This window comes from Podarcis bocagei, assembly GCF_964188305.1.
Source record: "Podarcis bocagei genome assembly, chromosome: 1".
NCBI classification, from domain to species: domain Eukaryota; kingdom Metazoa; phylum Chordata; class Lepidosauria; order Squamata; family Lacertidae; genus Podarcis; species Podarcis bocagei.
The window spans coordinates 137,389,643-137,414,581 of NC_138125.1; the positions used below are offsets into that span (position 1 = coordinate 137,389,643).

A 24,939-nucleotide genomic window follows, 5' to 3' on the forward strand; every position below is an offset into this window, starting at 1 on the left:
CCTGCATGAGGAAGATTAAAAGAGGGCTTCTCAAAAATTCTACCTCCAGGACACACCAGAGACAGCTTAACTCACTGAAACTCATCAATCACAAAATGGTGCTGCAGAGGCAGAAGTCACCAAATGGCAGCAGATGGAGGCAGTTTGGTATTTTCCTGGTAGCAAGGTGTTCCACAGCTCAGTTTCCCTCAACATAAGTACAGACATTTGCTCTAGAAGTATTGTGACTCCCCAATTTAATCAGAATTTACTGACCCAGAGATTTGATCAGCTGAACACAACTACCAAAAATAACCTTCTTTGGAACACTATTAAAAACAGGGCTGGTACTTCCTTGCATTCATATCACTAGTATCCTCAGCAACATTTCATACGATCTATGAACTTAATTTTGCAGCAGCTATGGAAGTTCTGATTAAGCTTCTGGGGAGCAGTGGCTGAACAATGTTGACACGCATTCTAACTGTGGAGAGAAGTTGTCAGCCAGAAGACATTGACTACGGTCTACTTTTGTGAGCTGAACTTGAAGGCTGGTTTTGATGGAAAGACCACTGATACCATTCAGCCTGTCTGTAGGGACTCTGCAAATGCTTTTTTATGCAGAAGCATTAAATCAGAATTGAAGCACTTGCAGGACAAACAGAATTTCAGATAAACTCACTGTATTTCCTATACCTGTAGAAATAATTTTCAAACCTTCTCAACTAAATTCAAAATTAGGACAATTATTCTTACCGAACTGGGGTCTGCGGAAGTACAACAGGAGGATCATAACCTGGGTTATTCTTGGTTGGTGTTCTCGCCAACTGTAAACTTAACATGAGAAAAATGTTAACTTGTCTGCATAAAAGCCTGATGTATTCCAGCCAAGATGCCTGCATTTGGACAACAAACTCTTGGCTTGGTAGGTAGGTATGAATGAGCACTTTGATCTTGCACAAAACCAGGAAATATCCAGGAAATATCCAAACCAGGATATATCCAAACAAGCCAGGATATGAAGCCATGGTTTCATTGAATCATACAAGAGCTTGTGGTTTGCTCACTTCTGCTCCAGTGAAGAGGTGGCTCCCAGGGAGGTTTGTGTGACACCTTCATTAGAGACCTTTAGGTGCCAGGAAAAAATGTTCCTCTTCTCCCAGGCCTTCATCTAATTTATCTAATCTATGCCCTTTTAAACTGTGAGTGTATGTGTGTGTGTGGGGGGTGTTATTGTCTGTTATTACGGTGTGTATTTTTGTCTTTTTATATTGTAAACTGCCCTGGATGAAGGGATGGATGGATGGACAGGTTGCACTCCCCAAGAGACGGGAGAGGCAGTTTCCATGCCAAAACAAGGCCTAAACTTCAACTGACATGGATCTAGAAAATCAGTCTCTTCCAAGAGAGCCTGGAGCTGGTTAGCAACTGCCTGCTCAAAAACCTTGCCTAGGAAGGGGACATTTGCAACTTGGTGATAGTTATTTAAGCTTTCGGGACCCAGGGAAGATTTCTTAAAAAGTGGCCTTTCCACTTGTAGCAGAGCTACAAACTGTGTATCGTGACACGTTAGTGTGTTGGCTGTGTAGGTATGTCACGCAAATGCTCCCACTTTCCTCCTGGGGCTGGAAATGGCTTAGTTTAACCTCCAGTTTCCTAGTAAAACTCAATTACTGTGTTGCAAAATGATGCATATCTAAAAAGTGTGTCAACGACATGAAATCTTTTGAAAGCCTTAACTCCCCCGAAAGTCAAGCCAGGTGGGACCTCAAGCAATCCGTCCGCAGGGGGAGGGAAGGCTTTCCCCTGCTGGCCAGTGCTGGGAAAAGGCCAGTTTCCTTGGGCACACAGGGATGGAGTGCTCACTGGCTGCCATGACAGACTCCAGCTGCAACTCCAAGAAAGAAACATCAGGCCTCCAGCTGAGGTCCATGATGACAGCCCAGTGAAGAGAAGCTCATTATCAATATTTGAGAATCTCAGTTCTAAACGTATTAATTAAAGCAAGTGGGAAAATGACAGGACATTTTGGGAGGAGGAGGATGATTAGAAAGAACTCATACAGATATTATTATTCAGAGAAGCCATATTCTAAAGCAGCGGTTTTAAAGCCTTATTATTTATTCTCACATAGCACTTCTCATAGAATTTTACAGCTCTTAACTCATTTATCATTGGAAAAATCCCGCAAGATAAGATTAGTTAAGAAACATTCCCCCCAGGTTTCCATTTTGCTTCAAGAATTAGTAGAATTTACTAAAATGCAAAAAAAAGCAATTAAAAAAAATTACCATTCAGTGCGATCATATTGCAAAGTTTCATCTTTCTCTAAAAATAATCTGGCATCGATATCCTTGTTTTTCAGATACATTTCTTCATATTTGCTCGACATATTCTCAACCTTGGGTTTCAACAAAAAGGGGACAAAAGAAAAAAACTAAGACTGAGACTGTCATAAGAGAGTCAGGGTCAGAGAGGAGAATAAAGGTAAAATGATCCTAATGATATCATCCTACCCAAGTCTCACAATAATAATAAACTGTGCCTTAAAGAATGCATTGTTGGGAAGATGCCATCTTACTGTGTCTCTTCACGTATCATTGAATGTAATATAATGTGTGCCTTTTAATGCATCATCTTAACGTAACGTGCCTGCTGCCATGTACCTCTTTCTCCATGAAGCTATCCTTTTAAAAAGTATTGAATGTATCCAAAATGTAGTTTGCTGTACTTTTCTGAATGTATCCAAAATGTAGTTTTAAAATAATGTAACAATCTAAATATTTCAAAATGTATATACTTGACTCAATAGTGTATCCAAAAGGCTGCCAAAACTCAATCCACCACACTGCCTCCTACTGGGTCTGCAAACCATACCATGAATACACACAGATATGAGCTCAAAATAAAGCAATCCTATTTTCCAAAAAAGTATGCAAACATCAGGCTATCACCCAAATTGATAGCAATGCAGAATAGGATTTCACATTAACATTTAAGTTATTTCCCGAACATCTTCTCAAACATCCAGCCTCACACCTGCATGCTGATTATCAACAGTTGCGGAGGTTTTCCTGTAGATAAAGGAAAAGCCATTTTAAGCAGATCCAAAATTAATTAACACGACATACCACCTGAAGATCGACACCTACCACCTGAGCCCTTCAGCAAATTGACACCTCCAGAAACTCTTTCAACATCCTGTTTACCTTATGTTAATCAACTCTTCACACCCCTCATATCGCTTCCCCCCACCTCCTTGCTATTGATCTGAATGAAAATCAAAAGGTATAAGAATCAAGGCAGTCCCTTTGTTCAGGGTCTCTGACTCCGTGTCATTGCGTGAGCGGGGACCCTGTTGCAACAGTTTTTTGTGTTGTTGGTTTGTTTTTTTTCCTGTTCTTTCAATAAAGATCAGGCTTTGCTTTTTCCAATCCTGGTGTGGTCTCTGTCTCTTCCCGACCGGTACAGAGCCTTCATTTGCGCTCCTTCCAGGGCCCTGGTCCTTCTTCTGAGGAGGGGGCCCCTTGGGGAGGCAATCAAAATTTATTACATTTTTGGCGAGCCAGGCAGGAGGCCGGTTACCCGGGATTTTTGGGGTGTCAGGGACTGAAAGCCCAAGCGCACCCAGCCGTTTGCAAGGGGGGCTTTTCTTTCCCTGGTAAACCTTGAGTCCCGGCTCTAACTGGGATCCTCAACAGGACCAACCAGGAAAAAGCAACGGTGATCTAGCCGGCTGTTTTGGGGGGGTTGTTTCCTTCTGACTGTTTCTCTCCCCAATATTCCTGTCATCTCAAAATTGGAAGCTTCCTGAAGGACGAGAGACACCGCGCTTGCGAAGTGAGTATAAGCAGGGAAACGGGTAGTGGGGTGGGATTCTGCAAACCACAGCAAACCTATACTTCTCAAATCCTTACTTCTTTCCTCACTTTAACTCTTGAAAAAATTGCCTTCTACTCCTTTCTGTCCCCTCGATCTCAACACCAGCCTTAGCCCTTCGGAGTATGCCCAGGCAAAGGTTGTGTGTGATTTCTTCCACTTAACTCTGTATGCCAACCTATTCCTTCGGAGTTTTGCCCAGAAAGGTTGTGCAATTTCTTCTGCACTGAAAACTATAATTCCCAAAACTATAACTCCCAGGTGTAGCCGCACCTCTGCCATGGCGATCTTTGTTAGAGATGACCTGTGAGCGGAGAAAGCAAGGGCACCTGATTCCTTTCCTTCTTTGTCATTTCTGAGTCTCAATCTGGCATTGCAAGTGTGCAAGCGTTCAGTAGGGACTCTGAGTTAGATTGTAAAAGGCAGGGAGGTTGCTGTGAGTTGTAGAATAGAGATTAAGTGAGGTATCCCCAGGTTTTCCCCCTCGGAGATTTGTCCAGTTCCCCTCGGAGATTTGTCCAAGTATCCCCAGGTTTTCCCCCTTGGAGATTTGTCCAATTGTAGAATAGAGATTAAGTGAGGTATCCCCAGGTTTTCCCCCTCGGAGATTTGTCCAGTTCCCCTCAGAGATTTGTCCAGGTTTCCCTTATTTCGGACCCTTCGGAAGATTGCCCAGGTCCAACCCCTTCCACTTGAGAAAATGGGTGCAGCCTTGTCAAAAGGCAATAGTCCTCAGACCCCTGGCGAGAAGGAAGCCCAATTGGCGCTTACTTCCCGCCTGGACTCTGACAGTCCACTTAATTATGTACTAAAAGCCTGGGAAGAATTGCCAGGTACTGGAACCCTCTGCAGATCCAAATTGGTGAAGCACTGCACCAAAAATTGGGTGCGGGCTACCACAAGATACCCTTACGAAATAAGGTGGGTGAAGGAAGGATCTTTTAACATCCAGCGCCTTGCTGCTCTACGCACTGCCCTGGAAGACCAGTATCCCCTTCAGATCCGATATCTTGAGCTATTCGAATGCTCCCGAGAGAAATTAAGAGCTGGAAGTGTCATGTCCCGGCAGATGCCCATTCTAACAACCCAGAAGAAGCCCCCTTCCTATCAAGACGTTATAGAAGACGATCCCAGTCCTCTAGTTTTATTTCCAAGGCAGCAACCTATCACTGGCTTTCCCCCACCACCTGAGAATGAGCTTAGGCTTTCCACTTTGTCTGGGACTTCAACCCCCGCCAGCCTTCCCAGTGCAGAAAACAATGGTCCACAAGCGCTAGACCTCCAGCAGTCTGACATCGGTAGAGCCTCAACTACAAATACCACGCCATCCATGCCCGAATTAAAGCAAATCGACGTTAATAGAACCTTGACTAACAGTTCCACCCCTCCCATGCCAGATTTAAACCCAAGCCCAGTAGCAAATCGGACTCGTAGCAAACTCCATGATGAAGAATTAGTGTCCCAACTACTTACTGCATTAGAAGTTGTTGCTAATTCAAAAAGGGAACAAAACCTCAATGATTCAACAAAAGACTCTGAGATTACAGGGAAGGGACAGTATCCCCTTAGATCCGTTCCGCTGGCCCCAGCAACCGCGGAAGGACCTACCACGTTTGTGTATTCCCACGTTCCCTTTCTTACATCTGATCTAATGAACTGGTCAAATCAAATGACCACCTTAAAGGAAGATCCAGATCGATGCTATCGTCAAATATCTACTATTTTTTCAACCCACAACCCTTCATGGGCTGATGTTCACATGCTCCTAAACGCCCTCTTCAATGACCCAGAAAGAGAGGAAATATTTAATAAGGCAGCAGAAGCATTAGGAAAACCCCAATTCCAAGACAAAAAACCCGCCAACGCTGAACTGGTAACTGTGCCTCAACTACATAATGACCCAAGTTGGGACTATAACACAGAAGAAGGAATCTGGAGCTTAAAAATCTTCCGGAAAGCCATACTGGAAGGCATAAAATTAGCGGGGAAAAAGGGCATAAATTGGACAAAAATCCAAGCCATCAGTCAAGGGTCAGACGAAACCCCTTCTGCCTTTTACACCAGACTAATATCAGCTTTCAGGACTTGGGGTGGAATAGACCCTGACAATCCTGAGAATCAAATCATCGTAAAAAGTTTTTTCAAGGACCAATCAAACCCAGATATAAAAAAGGTTCTCAACCTCCAATTAGGCTATGAAGGAAAGCCAATGTCCGAAATCTTAGCTATTGCAAAGACAGTTTTCGACGGAAGAGATGAAAGAAGGAAAAAGGAAGAAATAAGAGAAAGGGAGGAGAAAGCTAGAGTCTTAGCTCTGGCCCTCAGGGCACCCTACAGCTCCCAGCCTCTAAGCCCACCTTACAGAACCCCTCAGAACTCTCATAAACCTCAAATGAATCACCCCTATCAAAACTCTCAAAGACCCCAGCTGAACCATCCCTATCCTCAGACTGGTCTCCGAGGACCTCGACAAAATAATAACCCACTCGCTCAAATGAACCCACCACAGAATTCCTGTAATAGACCCGCTGTCCTGAAATGTTTCCACTGCCAGCAGGAGGGACATTTTAGAAGAGACTGTCCTAACCGCCTAGATGACCCTGTTTCAGCACATAACTCTACGAATTCCACTAATTTAAATCCGGCCCTGAACCAGAGCCATGGGCAACAACTTCAAAATCCTTTTCTTCAGAACCAACAGCATTACTCTAATTATTGACAATCAGCAGGGAGTTCCGACTTTGTTGCCCTAGTTTGCCCAACCTTTCATCTATCCTCAGATGAACCTATTTGTTCCATAAATATTGATGGACATGAATATCGATGTTTAGTGGACACAGGTGCTACATTTTCTACCCTAAGTAATAGTCATTTGAGCCCAAGCCAACAAAAACAACGCATCATGGGCATTGACGGAATTCCCAGGACATGTAATCTTTCCAAACCCACTACTGTTACCTTGGGACCTCTAGCAGCTGAGCATTCCTTTCTCCTCACCTCAAGCCCTGTAAATTTGTTAGGAAGAGATCTTTTATGTAAGCTCAAGGCTACCATTATGTGCAGTCCTGATGGCATTTACCTACATATGCCTGAAGACTCAGTAGCCTCATTCCAAGGCATTGTTAAAGAGGAAAACCTCTCTGATGTAGGAATACCCCCTTCTATTGAGAACACTGTGCCCCCTTGGCTATGGGGAACCACTTCCACAGCAGTAGGACTTCTTAAATCTGCAGACCCCGTTATAATCAAATACCGCACAGACATTCCTTTTCCTTGCGTCAAGCAATATCCCCTCCCCACAGAAGCAATAGAAGGATTGAAACCAATGATAAAGGACTTCATGGATCAAGGAATCCTTGTGCCCTGTGCCAGTCCATGTAACTCACCCCTCCTGCCTGTCAAGAAACCTGGCCCCCCAGGTACTCCCATCAGATACCGCCTTGTGCAGGACTTGCGGATCATAAATAATTTTGTAATCCCAAGACATGCCATCACGGCCAATCCAAATACCATATTAACAGGAATCCCTCCTGACAGCACACACTTCAGTGTCGTGGACCTGTGCTCTGCATTTTTCTCTATAAGAGTCCATGAGGAAAGCCAGTTCCTTTTCGCGTTTACATGGGGAAGCAGTCAATTAACATGGACTAGATTGCCCCAAGGCTATGTAGAAAGCCCTACCATCTTCACATCAGCCCTGCATAAGGACCTACAGGACTTAATGTTCCCAGCAGGATCCGCACTCTTGATGTATGTTGATGACTTGCTCTTGAGTAGTACCTCAGAGGAAAATTGTCAAAAGGACACCATTTACCTCCTTACAGCATTGGCACACAAGGGGCACAAAGTCTCACCAAAAAAACTTCAGTACTGCCTTACCAAAGTCAAATATTTGGGCCATATTATAGGGCAGGGAACTAGAGCCCTTACCTCAGAAAGAGTAGAAGCTATTGAGAGAGTTCCCTTACCAAAGACTAAAAAACAATTGAGAGGTTTCCTAGGAATGAGTGGATTCTGCCGTGCCTGGATCCCGGGGTATGGTGAACTGACCAAACCTCTGGTGCAGATGACTAATAAGGATGGACCAGAACCCCTTAATTGGACTAAGGAGTGCCTCAATAACTTTGAAACCATAAAACGTGAACTAAGATCAGCACCTGCCCTAGGGCTCCCTGACTATCGGCTTCCCTTTTCCTTGTTTGTTCATGAACAGAGAGGGGTGGCTTCAGGGGTTCTGACTCAAACATTCCGGGGACAGGAAAGGCCAGTTGCCTATTATAGCGTCCAGCTGGACAGCGTTGCAAAAGGGACAGTAGGATGCCTGAGAGCAATAGCTGCATCAGCAGAATTGGTGGAAAGGGCGTTAGAAATCGTGCAAAACCAAGAACTTGTCCTAAATGTGCCCCATGCAGTAGCCACCTTGCTAAATTTGCGCGGCTGCCAACACTTCAGTAACGCCAGACTCAGCCAATATGAAGCTGCCCTACTGACCCCTTCAAACGTCCGCATTAAGAGGGTTAATACACTCAATCCTGCAACCCTCCTTCCACTCCCTGATGACGGCACCCCCCACCATGATTGTACCCAAGCTGTCAGGCTGGCTGAAAAACCACGAGATGATTTAGATTATCTACCATTAAAGGACCCAGATCTCACCATCTTTACAGATGGGAGTTCAAAAACCATTTCTGGAGTACGGAAGACAGGATATTCTGTAGTCACCCATGAGAGTATATTGGAAGCAGCGCCTATCAGTCCTAGGTATAGTGCACAAGCTGCTGAACTAATTGCCTTAATAAGAGCATGCGAATTAAGTGAAGGAAAGCGCATTAATATATATACAGACTCCAAATACTGTTTTGGTCTAGTCCATGCTACAGGAATACTATGGAAACAAAGAGGATTTCTAACAGCAGCAGGGACCCAAATCTCACATGCACCACTTGTAAAGCGGCTCATGGATGCAATACATCTTCCTGAGGCTATTTCTGTAATTCATTGCAAAGCGCACACTAATGGAACTGATTTTGTCTCTGTCGGAAATCGCATCGCCGACTCTACAGCTCAGGAAGCCGCAATTTCCTCACAGCCTCAAAATGAATTCCAGGCTCTTGTAGTGCCTTCAGACGTTGATTTTGCACGTATGTACAACTCAGCCCAGGCTGAGGAGGTTAAGCATTGGCAGGACATAGGGGGGCATAAAGTTGGTCAAACCTGGACACTTCCTGATGGGCGCCTCATAATGCCCAAAGCATGGGTCCCCAAACACTTGCGTATCCTACATCAATGCACACATTGGGGGGCAAATAGACTGGCCGATAGTCTCCTTAGACACTGGTACGCCCCAGGCGCTCATCAACATGCAAAGGCTGTTTCAAAGAACTGCACTATCTGTGCCAGCTACAACCCAAAGAGGGAACCCAAAAAGCCCCCTGGGTCTCGACCATGGGCTTTCCTCCCTTTTGAAAGCCTGCAACTGGACTTTGCAGAACTTCCCAAATGCTTAGGCTATAAATTCATACTTGTCATAACAGATCAGTTGTCCTTTTGGCCCGAAGCATATCCAGTCAAGCGTGCAACTGCACAAACTGTGGCCCGTATTCTGGTACAAGAAATCATTCCCAGGTTTGGAGTACCTAGACGTCTAGACAGCGACCGGGGCTCTCATTTTACTGCAGAAATAGTACAGTCAGTAGCAAAAGCGTTCGGCATTAAATGGCAGCTGCACACCCCGTATCATCCCTCATCGTCAGGGCAAACTGAACGCATGAATGGACTAATCAAAACTCAGTTAGGAAAAATATGTGCAGCCACTGGTCTCAAGTGGATCAACGCCCTTCCTATCGTATTACACAATATCAGGAGTCAACCGAGAGGAACCTTAAAACTTTCCCCTTATGAACTCTTGTTTGGGCGCCCATCCCCTACCCACACCACTCAGCTTCCTGTGTCCGAACTTGAGGTGGGAGAAAACGAACTGACTAATTATGTTATACAACTACAGCGACATCTTAAGAAGCTGCACCAATACGCTGCAGCAAATCAAAATGTTCCCCTGGATGTGGATGCCCATCCCTTTCAACCTGGGAACTGGGTCCTAGTGAAATCATTTAGGAAGGACACTCTAGAGCCATCATGGGAAGGCCCCTTTCAGATCCTTCTCACGACACCCACCGCAATTAAAATATCAGAGAGGAGTGCTTGGATCCATTACACCTTCTGCAAGACGTCCAATCCTCCAAGCTTCCCTGACGCAGACCCAGACCCCCCGCCGGACGTGACTCTGCCTGACAATAAGGATTGCCCAACTGATGACAACGGGGGTAATCGTAGTCCCCTAGCAGCTGGAGAGGAACCAGGGAAGAGTTCTGAAGAAAAGTGGCTCTCGAGGATACTTGTCGATCCTAGCCCAGAAGACCCCGATCAACCCCCCATCAGAATGCAGTTCCGGAAGGAAGAAAAAACCAGCTCCAACACTGGATAATCTCTCTTCTCCCCCTTGTTCCCCCCTTTTTGTCACCCCTCCCCCTCCTTGTGTGTGTGTGTCTGTGTGTGTTGTCTGTCTTCTTTTCTTTTTACAGGTTCACCACTATGACTTCCTGGAGAATCGCCTGCCTGACGTCCCTGTACCTCATCTGTACCCTCCTTCCAGTCACCACCAGTGTACCGCCAGGGTCCCAGTGTGGAGACACCCCCGTGGAACACTTCTACCTTGATCGCGACCTTACTGACACCAACGATTTCAACGCCTTGGGAGATTTCGACTTCTGCCTGTCAGGCACTAGGAACCTGATTCCCCACGCCTTCCGACCACGACTCAGAAACACCCAAGCCTGGGAACTTATCATCAGAAGTGCCTCCTATGCCATCCTGGGACGAGCCATATACACCCTTGAAGATCCATGGATCCGCTTGGCCTGTCACAATGGAACTTACATCCAAGCTGAATGGGGAAAAGTCAGCAGACACTATCAACCCTCTGAAATCGGCAAAGGACTTTGGGAAAGCTACACAGATTCCATGTACTACGAACATTGGACTTATGGATTTTATTGCACCAATCAAATGGCTACTTCCACCTACCAAGGTATTTGCGTCCGAAGATTCTGCTGTATATGGGACCTACACACAACTTCTGACTGGGTAGGAAAAGCGTATCTTGAAGGGTGGTTGCATCCTGTGGGTGGTGGGAAAACCTTGGAATGGGATCCTGAGGGACCGCAGCGATGTGGGGGAATAGCAACTGACCCAATGCTCCTCAAGTCCCAGGACCCTGTCCAACCCATAGGAACTGCCCCAAGACATGTTAAGCTCTCAGAAATAACACCTCCCCCCCCAGCCCGCAGACTATCGTCATGGCAAGCAAACTCTTATGTACAACTGTTACAGAAGGTAGTACAAACCACAAATCTTTCGCAGTGCTGGATCTGTGCACACGCCCCGTCACATATTGATGAAGGGATACCCTTCATAAGCACACCCCTTACACTAGATCAATACAGATCTAGTTATCTGCTTCAACGCAACCTAACTTTCCTGAAACCCAGCTCCCAATATATTTATCTGAGTGGCCGAACCTTTGGACCAGTGTGCAAGGAGTTCTCGGGAACTGGAGACCATGTAGGCTCCAGTGCCTGTAATGTTACCATCAAAACCGACCCCGAGGGACTCACCACACTGGTTCGTAACCACTCCCACACCCGCTCATTCAAATCTCTCAGTGATGCTTTGACTGCAGTACTGACACCCTTCACTCGAGAAAAACCTATGCCAGACCTCATTACTGCCTTCCGCACCGGGCGTATAGAAAAGCCGCTGGGAGGACTATTTTGGATCTGTGCGCAAAGAGCTTATACGTGGGTCTCTATTCATATGCAGGGGTCCTGTTACCTCGGCCACATTCACCCAGGGTTCAGAGTTACCCTAGCTCTACCTGGCGGCCGCTTGAGAAACAGGCGATCCCCCATTCCCACGACACGCCCACAGCCAAAACCAAATGGGGAAACGTGGCTCCGAGCTCTCCTCCCCGCTTATGGAACCTTCTCAAATCACCTAGACATTCTTAGGCTTGCTGATGTCCTGTTACAATTCATGAAAGAGTCAGAAGCCACTACACGTTCTGTCCTTACCGAGCTCACTGAAGTGCGCAAAATGTCCATTCAAAACCGTTTATGTCTGGACTATTTATTGTCATCCCAAGGAGGTGCTTGTAAATTAATCGGGACAGAATGCTGTTCCTTTGTGTCAGACCAGACCCTCAATATCACTGGACACCTTGACTCCATAGATTCCCTAACTGATACTCTGAAAGAGATCCCCCATGAAGGTCTTTCCGATTGGGATCCTTGGTCATGGCTACCTCAGACCTCTTGGCTCCGTGAATTAGCAAGAGGCATACTGATTATATTCATTTCCCTGATTGTCTTCCTTGGTCTCCTGTGCTGCTGCGGACAATGTATTCCTATCCTTATGTCCAGTTTCCGTTCACCCTTACCCCACACTCCCATTCTTGCACCATTGCAACCCGATCGCACCCTTCCCGAGGTCCTGCCCATGTATCACCTTGGAGAAGGAGAGTATGTAGCAATGGATGTGAGGCAATAATTTTTTTCCAAAAAATTAAGCCTCAGAGAGGGGAATTGTCATAAGAGAGTCAGGGTCAGAGAGGAGAATAAAGGTAAAATGATCCTAATGATATCATCCTACCCAAGTCTCACAATAATAATAAACTGTGCCTTAAAGAATGCATTGTTGGGAAGATGCCATCTTACTGTGTCTCTTCACGTATCATTGAATGTAATATAATGTGTGCCTTTTAATGCATCATCTTAACGTAACGTGCCTGCTGCCATGTACCTCTTTCTCCATGAAGCTATCCTTTTAAAAAGTATTGAATGTATCCAAAATGTAGTTTGCTGTACTTTTCTGAATGTATCCAAAATGTAGTTTTAAAATAATGTAACAATCTAAATATTTCAAAATGTATATACTTGACTCAATAGTGTATCCAAAAGGCTGCCAAAACTCAATCCACCACACTGCCTCCTACTGGGTCTGCAAACCATACCATGAATACACACAGATATGAGCTCAAAATAAAGCAATCCTATTTTCCAAAAAAGTATGCAAACATCAGGCTATCACCCAAATTGATAGCAATGCAGAATAGGATTTCACATTAACATTTAAGTTATTTCCCGAACATCTTCTCAAACATCCAGCCTCACACCTGCATGCTGATTATCAACAGTTGCGGAGGTTTTCCTGTAGATAAAGGAAAAGCCATTTTAAGCAGATCCAAAATTAATTAACACGACATACCACCTGAAGATCGACACCTACCACCTGAGCCCTTCAGCAAATTGACACCTCCAGAAACTCTTTCAACATCCTGTTTACCTTATGTTAATCAACTCTTCACACCCCTCATATCGCTTCCCCCCACCTCCTTGCTATTGATCTGAATGAAAATCAAAAGGTATAAGAATCAAGGCAGTCCCTTTGTTCAGGGTCTCTGACTCCGTGTCATTGCGTGAGCGGGGACCCTGTTGCAACAGTTTTTTGTGTTGTTGGTTTGTTTTTTTTCCTGTTCTTTCAATAAAGATCAGGCTTTGCTTTTTCCAATCCTGGTGTGGTCTCTGTCTCTTCCCGACCGGTACAGAGCCTTCATTTGCGCTCCTTCCAGGGCCCTGGTCCTTCTTCTGAGGAGGGGGCCCCTTGGGGAGGCAATCAAAATTTATTACAAGACCTAGGCTCACAATTGTCTAACTATTCATATGAAAGCTATTTATTTGCAATTCAATTCATTTCTGAAAGTAATTAGAGGACTGTGCAGTTGGAAGAGACTTTCAAAATAATCTACTCCACCAACCCACTACTGATTAACAAACTCTACTGTTACAGCATCCAAGAGCCTATACAGTGGTGCTTTGGTTCTCAAACTGAATTCGTTCCGAAAGTCCATTCCAAAACCAAGGCACGCTTTGCCATAGAAAGTAATGCAAAATGGATTAATCCGTTCCAGACTTTTAAAAACAACCACTAAAACAGCAATTAAAGATGAATTTTACTATCTAACTATACCACTGATCCATAAAAAGAAAGCAATAAACAATGTACTGCAGTCACACAACCAATTAATCAGTAGCTGAACTGTGTTCTACAGTCACAAAAACAAAACAAAAAGAGCTACCAAAAAACACAAAATAAATAGCAAAAACAGACAGACCTCAGTGTAACACTCAAAACGGAAGTGTAACACTCAAAATGGAGCACATTTGGCTTCCGAAAAAGGTTCGCAAACTGGGACACTTACTTCCAGGTTTGCAGTGTTTGGGTTCCAAGTTGTTTGAGTACCAAGGCGTTTGAGAACCAAGGTACCACTGTACTTCAAAACTTTCAACAGTCTAGCTCTTTGCAAGGTATTCTGCTGGTGTATACAATTGGGAGGTTCTTCCTGATGTTTAGTCTAAGTCCTTTTTCCTGTAACTGAACTCACTGGTTTGAGCCCTACTCTCTGGCACAACAGGAAATAAATTTGCTCCATCATCTATATGACAACCCTTTGATTGTCAGTTTAAAGTTCTTCTTAATCTCTTTAATCTGACATTTTCCAAGGACCTATCATATCAAAAAGATGTGAAGTAGCTACTCCTATATAAACTATTTATAAGAATTAGACAGAATAAAACTAACAAAAACATAACTAGGATTCACTGTGACAACCCTTAATTAAAGATTTTAAAATTACACTAATGTTACCTCTGGAAGTCCACTGGAAGGTGTAATACCCAAAGAGTTCAGGAATGGAATAAAACTAGTAAAGTAAACATTTTTCACCTTGAAAAGGTAAAAAAAAAAAGTGTCACTATTAGGTGGTCTCTTAGTTTCATGCATAATATAGCAAAACAAGCTTATTGAAAAACTTATTTCCAGGTCTGAGCAGTTGCCCACATGCAGACATTAGATTTTAAAATTACTTTATTAAGTATCTTCAATTGCTTTAACTTTTGAGAGCTAAATTCAAGAGTTCAAAGGCACTCTTCCTGACCCCACTACACTGAAAACAAGGCAAAGGTTTCAATCTCCAAAGAGGAAAGAAAGGGAATCCTTCAGTGCCGAAGGCTATTATGTCATTAATGTTAGGAGTAGATACACCAGATGAAACTGTAATAGATAAATAACAGATCATTGCTCTTGGACTTCAACCCATTCTTATACACTGACTGGGGGGCTATGAGGTTATGGAACATTCACATATATTTAACTGCTGAGGTCAAGATGTGAGGGAGAAGAGAAGTCCATGGCGGGCCGGCAACAGGGCAGGGCAGCTTCTCTAAGCGGTGGGAGAAATTAGTTTTACCAGGACAAACATAAAAGGGCTCAGGAGGCATTAGATCACAGGGAGAGGGACACAAACCATAAGAGGCTGAGAAACTAGGAGGAGAAGTGGGGGATTGTAGGCAATTGAGGAAGGGAGTGGGTCACCTGGGGGGGGGCAGGGGAGGACATTGCAGAAAACTGGTTTTTTTATAACAACAACAACAACAACAACACTAATCTGGTTTTACCTCATCCAAATTACAATCATGTTCTTTACAAAGCTCTTCGATAACCTTTATTTCTGTGTCTGTTTTTGAAGTACGTATACTCCTGTTTTGAGTTCGCCTGTAAGTTCGAGCTGAGCTATTAACAGACATTGCACTCAGGGATTCTATGGGAAGAAGGCAAGTATTTGTTCATCATACATCATTAAGTCAAAGCAAAATGCAAAAAAAGCAATATTTTAAGCATATGAAAATAAGTTTTTAAAAGCTTTATCTGTATATCTGAAAAGGAAATGAGAACACCTATTAAACAAGAAGTAACTCTTACTATGCATAACCCTCCGAAGACTCCTGCTTTCTTTAAATATCCTTGGAACTTTGGCACAAGCCCTTAATCCTCAACACTCAACTGCATTCACATCCATCCCTCGGCTTTTCTCACTTCTCTCTCTCTCTATGAATCACATAGAAAGAAACACAATGATCAGTTCGAGATCTATCTAAAATGCAACAGATATTTCTAATACTGGTTTTATGTTTTAATATTTCTTGCAAAACCCCTAAAAGGGACAAAAATGTGGGTGGGTGGGTGTGGGTGGGTGTACACACACACACACACCTTTTTACAGTGCAATCAGAAAATGGTGTCCCTAATTTTAAAGATCTGGATATCTATATTTTTTGTCCCTTTTAGGGGTTTTGCAATAAATATTAAAACATAAAAACAGTATTAGAAATATCTGTGTTGCATTTTAGATAGTTCTAGAACTCATCATTGTGTTTCTTTCTATGTCATTCTACAAACAGGAACACTATTTTAGTCTCACACTTAGGAATTAATAGAGTTTAGTATTTCTGAATCAAATGTGTCTCGTTTTTCAGCCACCAACCAAAACAGTTTTGCCTCATCTTGAAATCTAAAATGATTCTGCAACTGGCACTATTTCAGGATTTTCTTTCAACAGTAATGAAGAACAGCATGAAGCAATAGCCTTATACAGTATAGTGGGGCCTTTTGCCTACTGTGAGGACCACCAGTTTGGTGCCCTTGGGTTCCACGACTCTCACAAAGGCCTTCCCTGGCATCCCCAGGCACCTGTGTCCAGGTAACCCACAAAAAATTAAATAACAGGAAATGGCAGAAGTGTGGAGTGGCTGCTAGAACTGGAAGCCCCCCCCCCGCAACTGCATTCTGGCTGGTTTGGAAAGATTTGGGGTGGGGGGAGAAGAGGCAGAGGAGAGAGAGAGGGGAGAGATATGTGTGCAGTGTGAGATGGGGGGGCACATGACTGTGTGGTCAAAGAGAGAGAAAGAGAGACAGAGGAGATGCATTTGGCCAGAGAGAGAGAGAGAGAGAGAGAGAGAGAGAGAGAGAGGAAGGGTGGCACGTGTGGCTGCGTACCTGAAGGGGGTGTGAACGCAAGAGAGAGAGAGGCCTGTGTGTCAGTGGTCTGCATATGTGGCATGAGTGCGAGGGAGAGAAGTGATTGTGGCTACTGTGTACATTTTTCCTGGTACTGTGGAAGGCTTTCTGTTGTAATTGGGCAGCAATTACATTGGCTGACTTTCTGAAGTGAGCTGCAATGTTATGCCACTCCCCCATGGTAGCCATTTTGTTACTGCAAAACAGCACTCTTTTAAAACCGGCAATGTGCCCACTGGTCCAAAAAGGTTGGCTTCCCCTGGCCTACGGAGTCTGACTCGGATCAGTACAAAATTCAGAGCACACATTCACGTGACATGTACATTCATAGTATATGTATCACCATATATTTTTGATGCCAGAATATCAGTTTGTACAGAGCTCTAGGACAAATTCACAAACCAATTTTATTTTTAAAAAACCTTTTAAAACATGACATAGCTCTCTGAAAGATTTCAGGGATGCTTTAAACCAAAATCTAACATATATTCAAGCATCCACCAGGCCAGTTAGTAAAGTACAAATAAAACTTTCATAGGTAAATATTTATTATTTCCCTTAAAAAAGGATTTGTAAACAATATTTTAATATTTTTAAGCAGCATGCAAAAATACAAGAACAAAACTCAGATTAAAACAGATGTTTCCATTTTCTTTGTGTCATTTTCATTAAAAATCCTCTTTGGGTTTGGAATGTACTATTGGAATGTACTTTATGCATTTCCTTTTGAAAGTCCTGTCGGTGACCACAACAAGTCTTTCAGAGATGTAGAGAATATGGGGAAATGATTCTAAAGGGCATTGCAGCAATACAAAGGTTATGCAAGTACTGTATTATAAAATGCAAATATTGCAGTTATTGTTTTCAATACTCAAGCATGATTCCCAAATATTATTAAGTGTAAGCCTTTACATTTTTGCTGCTCCTTTGTAGCAACATGTATCTGCAGGGCTGAACAGTCGCTCTGGTACAGAATGCACTAAGGGGCACAAATATAAGCAACACAGTAAATGAAAGTGGGGTCAATTTAAACAACTTATAAAATTATCTTTTCAGAACAGAACACACAATCTCTTATGTGGACTACAAACATGATTACTGTTGTGTGCAATGAAAAGCTTAAATCCTTACTGTATGGTTCGTTGAGTACTGCTGGAGGCACCAGTTTGATAAAATAATCAAGGACACAAAGCAGCAACTGGAAGGAAATAACCAAATCTTCTTCCATCTGTAGTATTTTTCCTGAAAACATTAGAAAAATGAGAGAACATTTTCAATCAACACCTCTTTAAACCATAAGTGAAAAATGTATCATGTTTCACATTTGGGGAAACTAGGCTGGAACTAGACAGGGTGGAATTCAAGACAGGGCTAAGGAGAGTGTTCTGCCAGCGCAAGCATTTCTGCCTGCTCAGCATAAGGATCTCCCCTTTCCTGCTCTTCTGGAGGGTTCTCCCAATCTGGCCATGAGGGCAAAACCCCACTGGGTTAGCAGGAGCCCTTGGGTTGGCTTCTGCTAATGGATCTAGGCGTGGATTTAGAGCTCATGGGACACTCCTGCTGGCCACTGTTGCACAATCCCCATTCCCTTGCAGCCCCTTTTGCTTCCTGAAAAGCTACAAGGGAGAGTTTGGGGACATTCCAGAAGAGGGGGGAGGTGGGTGGGTGACTGGGGGAATCAGCAGACATTGGCTCCCCACCCTCCAGCAGAGGCCTCTGTTGGAGCTCAGCTCCTTCTGTGAATGAAAGGAGCTCTTCCTTTTGCAGAAGAGACAATCTGGATGCAACACTATGTATCTTATGGCTCTTCAGCAAATTATCTAGGTTGCCAAATGCTTTATAATCATGAACAATTTTCAAGGCCTAGTATTCAAGACCTCGCTCAAATAAAGTTTTAAGACAGGAACTAAGCACCTATTTCAGACTGAGGGCCAGATCAGAGCTTGTCCAACATTCTGAGGGGCCCGTTCCCATGGTGGGCAGGGCAAAACTTGGCAAGGCAAAGGCAAGGAGGCAAAAACAAGAAAAATGTATGTGCCTTTTCCCTCTTCCATTGTCCCAAATATGCGCACTAAGCACACATTTCTTTCCCTCTCTCACACACCAGACCTGCAAGCAGCCAGACAGGCGCGCACACACATGTTTAGCATTTCCAGCCCATTCCCTTTAAGATTCCTCTGCTTGCTTTTTCCAGAGGACTGAGCACCACAGGGATAAGAACGACAGCAAAAAGCAGCATTTCCACAAACCTCTCCCTTAAGCTGACAGCTTCTCTCTGATCTGACCACCGTGGTGCTTAGAAGAGATAAGCGGTCTCATTGCTACCTTTTCCTCCTGGAAGGCTTCCTCCAACCTTAGTGCAATGGTGCTTATGTAGATTTGAAATAAGAGATTCCCTTAACTCTCTTGCGCCTGATATCAGGTCACTGGCAGGTCATCATGGTTTATCCAAAATGGCCCCTGTTGCTTTAGGATATGCCCACGCTAAACAACAGTAGCACACCAAGGTATTACACAAAGGCCTCCACTATACATGATCAGGAGGTTTATTTCAGCACAAATGCAGCACTGAATTCAGCTTGGTAATATGACTGCTTAGCTTGGCAACTATATGGTAAAAATGACAGGAAGATTCTCTAATTAAGTCAAACATGCCTAGAAAAAAATTTCAGCTGGTAGTTGATAAGTATCTTCCTCTGCTATTTTTCTTTCAATTGTATTCCTGAGAGAAGCTTTGTCATCACTTTACCAGCTGAATATCGCCCAATTCTCTCTCTCTCTCTCTCTCTCTCTCTCTCTCTCTCACACACACACACACACACACACAGAGTAGGAACCAGCCCTATGCTTGCTTTTCTCAGATTTCAAATTATTTTACTGACTGACTGATCAATGACTGATCAGCATATATATATATATATATGGTCCCAATAACAGCATTCCCCAGGTGGCTTATAATATTAATGCAAAGCTTAAGAGTCAAAATAGTCAAACCAATTTTGGGGGGTTCTTTTTTCTTTTAAACACTGAAGGATACTACTACTTACCTTTTGCCAAAAGAAACATGATCCAGCATAGTTTTAGAACTAGTGAAGAACTTGGTTCAGCACAAACTCTACAAATAGAAGAGAAAAACATTACAGTGACGATTCTACATTTCCTGCGTTAAAACACTTTTTAAAAGGTATGCAGCTAAGTGATTTAAACCAAAGGTTTAATGCTTTGTGTGGCTGTGAGTTTTTAAGCCAAAAAATACAGTTACTGTATACTTTCGGCTGCTTGAACTGCTTGCTCTGGGACATGGAGTTTTCTCTAAAACTGTAATAATAATAATAATAATAATAATAATAATAATAATAATAAATTCTATACCACCCTTCATCCGAGGATGACAGGGCAGTTTGTAATATAAAAATACCTAACATAGTAACAAACAAAAACAGCACCCCCACACCCCCAACAGTTTATTAAAACAATATACCTTCACATTATAACGGTGAAACATACTCCTACCCTTTGCCAACTGCTATCTTGTGAACCTATGCACTAGCTAGCAGCTCACACATCATTTCTTTGATTTTATGAAAACAGACAAACTTACTGATCATCAGGATGCTCAACATAGATAAGTCCACAAGTTCTTTTAAAAAGAAAAAGAAAAAAGGTGTATCAGTGCACTCTAAAACTTAAGATTTCAACTCAGCATACCCAGAGTATTCTAAAGTCACAGCTGCTTTGAAGAAAATGTGTTTGGCTGGGAGAGGGTTGGATCCCAGATGGTTTTTAGCAGGAGCCAAAGGGATGCAAAATGAAATTCTGCAGCGGTTTTTCCAGTTATGCTGAAATTTATACTATCATCCGTTCCGTATCACATATGAATGCTAAAATCTGTCTACTATTATTTCTATACTATATACTATTATACTATACACTATTATTTTATACATAATATATGTACCATTTAGCAAGCACCTGAAAAGCCCACGGCGGCGGGCCCGTTCTACAACAAGGAATTTTATGATTGTGAGCAGTTTCTGAAATCTTGTCGCATTATGCCTTGCCTAAGACTTCAGATCCAACTTGTGGCTGCAGGCGCTGAGGCCGTGGGGGGAGAAAGGCGTCCCAAGGCTGGAGGGAGCTGCGGAAGGGAAGGGAAGCACGCCAGGGAATGGATCTCTCCTGTGTGAGGCTGTGAGAAGCCCCCCTGCATTACGTCGTCTCAGGCTGAGGGGGGCAGAGGGCAGGAAGAGCTTTGTGAGGGTCCAGGAACCCTCCGAGGAAGAGTTCAGTGTGGATATGGAGCCCCTCTGGGCTTTGGAAGGCGGGAGATCCCTTGCACACAAAGCAAAACATGTCCAGTAACTTGGGGTGCGTCTTTTCAGGGTTACCTGGATATTCTTGGACACCGCTTAGTTGTGAAAGCCCCAAATAGGAATGATACCAGGTTTTTGTTTTTACTTTGTGTTTGTGTAGCAGAGTTGCTTATTCCTCTCCCTTATCCAAACTTCAGCTCAGCTTGAGAGACATGCTAGTAACTGGCAGCTTGAGGGAACTGCTCTGTTCCCTTTATGTACTGTAGTACAGTCATACCTCGGGTTAAAGTAGCTTCAGGCTGAGCATTTTCAGGTTGCGTTCCGCAGCGACCCGGAAGTAACGAAATGTGTTACTTCCGTGTTTCGCCACTTGTGCATGAGCAGATGCTTAAAATGATGTCACGTGCATGCACGGAAGCAGCGAATCGTGACCCTCGCACACGTGGGTTGTGTTTGCTTCAGAATGCGGACGTGGCTCTGGAACGGATCCCATTTGCATCCAGAGGTACCACTGGATGCTGATACTCCCTGCAGTATTTTACAGGGAGACTTAACAGGAAGTTTAAAACTTCTCCTCCTTGTTCCCTTTCACACCATTCAAACACCCCCTTCCAGCCCGGAGGATTTCAATGCTGCAAATTTGTGGTGGAATGATGTTGCTAAAGGACGTATTAGAAACACAGAATCGCAGAGTTGGAAGGGACCGAGGGGTCCTCTAGTCCAACCCCCTGAAATGCAGGAATCTCACTCAGCTAAAGGATCCATGACAGATGGCCATCCAAGAGCAATAAAGAGTAGACTATTTTGAGATCTTAAGTATGGTACCAGTATCTTTATTGAATGAACAAATTTAAACATGCAAGTTCAAATGTAGCATAATAATTTACATAATTATAGCGTGTGCGTGCGCACACACACACACACACACACACACTTACATGCCATTATTTGCAAATATTATTCAAAAGACTCATGGTTTTGTGCTCTGCTGCTGAGACCCATTTATGCTTGTGCCGTCCTGTTAGCAATTGCTATTTAAAATGTGATGTTAACAATGTGTCACTGATGTGAATTGTGTATTAGTTTATGACTGCTGAAGAAAGAGTGATTCTTGCCAATCTCCCCTTCTCACGGCAGCCCTCTATCCCCCCCCCCCCGGTTTTGGAGGGCCATAGTGGGAAAGGAGAATGGACACCCCTGCTTTCCTCCAGGCGAGTGTCCCATGGGTGGAGTTCTGGCTCTGTAAACATTAGCCAACAAATATGTCCACAAGACGACTAGCCTACAGTTTTCTTTAATAGCCCTCCTAGCTACATGTCAGTGATATATCACCACACAGAGAGACAAAAACAACAACTTTTGCCATGTTCTCCTGCCTGGTCACCTGGAGGCGATTCTAACTGCATACTGAAAACCAACATATGAATCTGCATTAAAACAATGTTTTGGCCCATCAGGTATTTAATTTAGAAATGGAGAATTGGCACCCAACTTTTCAGTACAGAGAAGGGGGAAATCCTACATTAAAATTATGTCACATCAGACCCAAGCTGCTCTTTAACATACACTGGTATTTGCTACCAACTTAGACACAGTGAGACTGTCCCTATCTGTTGATCCAGCAGCCGCCTGTGTCAGAGAGGCAAGTGCTGAGGATTGTGGGTTGCATCCCACACGGCCCTCGCACAAACAGAGCAGACCTCTGCTCACGCCATGGGGCTGCCACTCCCCAGAGAAGACTTTGGAGGAGAGAAAGGGCGATTCCTGCTGTGTCAGTGGAACTTGGTTGGATACAACCCTAGAATATTAAATATTAATCTCAACTTTCATCCACAAAGTGGCTACCATGGTCATCCCTGACGGAGACTAAATTATTCTTGATATTTAAGCTTTTGCAGCCATAGAAAGCACACTTGGCTAGAGGGCATTCCTCAAAGAGAACAAGTCTTTCATCTTCCATTATGGAAGGTTCCTTGAACAGGTCAGACTTACCGTCCTTCCCCGAAAGTAAGCCATCCCCCCAAAATAAGACCTACTTCCAGTTTTGCCTCTCACTGTAATATAAGGCATCCCACGAAAATAAGACCTCCCCAATAATAAGGCCTCTCCCCGAATAATAAGGCCTCCCCGGAATATAAGGCCCCCGAAGCTACCGTAAGGCATCTGACTCCTCTGGAAGGTAGCGGCAGGCGCCGCCGCACAGCTCACTGATTGGCCACAGCTCAAGGTCCTTGTATGCTCAGTGGAAACAGTTGGTCCTGGCAAGTATTAACCAATTCTCAATTCTAACCTGATAATTGCCACCTGCCCAGATTTCAACTTGTCTGAATTAAGTTTAAGACGTATTTTAATTAACTGATGTCTGTTTTTATGCATATTGCGTTGTTTTTATAATCAAAATAAAAAAATTCCTTCCAGTAGCCCCTTAAAGACCAACTAAGTTAGTTCTTGGTATGAGCTTTCGTGTGCATGCACACTTCTTCAGATACACACAAGTGTGCATGCACACGAAAGCTCATACCAAGAACTAACTTAGTTGGTCTTTAAGGGGCTACTGGAAGGAATTTTTTTTTATTTTGACTATGGCAGACCAACACGGCTACCTATCTGTAACTGTTTTTATAATGTTAGCCGCTCTGTGCCTGGCCTCTGCCAGGGAGGGCGGGATACAAATAAAAAATTGGTAGTGGTAGTAGTAGTAGTAGTACATGATCCAGGCAAGCATTGTTCATTGTTGTACTATCAATTTTCAAAAGACACTGTATGTGCTTGTGTAATTCTGAATTAATTTGGCTGAATTGTGAACTTTTTTTCATTTTTTAAAAAATCTTTTTTTATTTGCTTTTCTGTTTTTTGTTTTTTGTTTTGCTTTTCTATCATTTTTGAGAGACAGTGACAGCTCCAAGGTCACCCAACGAGCTTCATGGCTGAGAGGGTACGAGAACATCAGTCTCCCAGGTCATAGACCAACATTCCAGCCACTACACCACTCTTAATCCCCAAATACAATGTTCATTTTAATGCTGTAATTCCCTCAAAACAGGAAATTTAAATTTAAACTAGGTTTTAGAACGCAGCAAACAATAAGCACTTTACCTTTCCAACTTGTGGTATAGTGCAAGCAGGACATCGTATTTTTTCTTTAGGTGTGATATAGTACTTTCCGCTTTAGTACTAATGGTGTCCATATTGACATCCATTTCTTTAATCATGTACACAAATTTGCAAACGCTGCAAGAAAAACATAACAGTCAATAATCAAGTATTTCCATAAGGCTCAAAGCACATATTAAAAGCCAATTTCTCAAAAAGGACCAAACTTTCCTTGAGCAATGCTACAGGATTTAAGCTTTGCTCGGCTAACAGAGCAGGGAAGCTCTCTAGGGCCTTTAAAATACAGTGGTGCCTCGCAAGACGAAATTAATCCGTTCCGCGAGTCTCTTCTTCTTGCGGTTTTTTCGTCTTGCGAAGCACGGCTATTAGCGGCTTAGCGGCTATTAACGGCTTTAAGAAAAAGGAAACAAACTCGCAAGAACTCGCAAGACGTTTCATCTTGCGAAGCAAGCCCATAGGGAAATTCATCTTGCGGAACGACTAAAAAAAACGGAAAACTCTTTCGTCTTGCGCGTTTTTCGTCTTGTGAGGTACCACTGTATTTGCTTTATCCCCAAGCCAGGCACAGGAGGAGGCAAACTGGCCCCAGGCAGCCTATCCACCACCTCACCCTGGAGTCCCAAAGAAAAAAACTCTATCTCATCACACTTCAACCTTCAGCCAACTCACACCACTCTCTTTCCCT

The 24,939-nt window shown here is 43.5% G+C and overlaps 1 protein-coding gene across 3 annotated transcripts in view; it reads right to left on the reverse strand.

Moving 5' to 3' along the window:
* The window catches only part of RB1 (RB transcriptional corepressor 1), a 128,610-nt gene that overhangs the window by 39,018 nt on the left and 64,653 nt on the right, over nt 1–24,939 (reverse strand). For all 3 annotated transcript variants that reach the window (XM_081210632.1, XM_081210633.1, XM_081210634.1), the window contains 8 exons: nt 24,237–24,371; nt 20,429–20,467; nt 19,875–19,942; nt 17,959–18,069; nt 15,429–15,571; nt 14,620–14,697; nt 2,271–2,380; nt 736–813 (listed from right to left, as the gene is read on the reverse strand). In XM_081210632.1, coding sequence (XP_081066758.1) covers nt 736–813; nt 2,271–2,380; nt 14,620–14,697; nt 15,429–15,571; nt 17,959–18,069; nt 19,875–19,942; nt 20,429–20,467; nt 24,237–24,371 — 762 coding nt within the window. The remainder of the gene's footprint in view (nt 1–735; nt 814–2,270; nt 2,381–14,619; nt 14,698–15,428; nt 15,572–17,958; nt 18,070–19,874; nt 19,943–20,428; nt 20,468–24,236; nt 24,372–24,939) is intronic.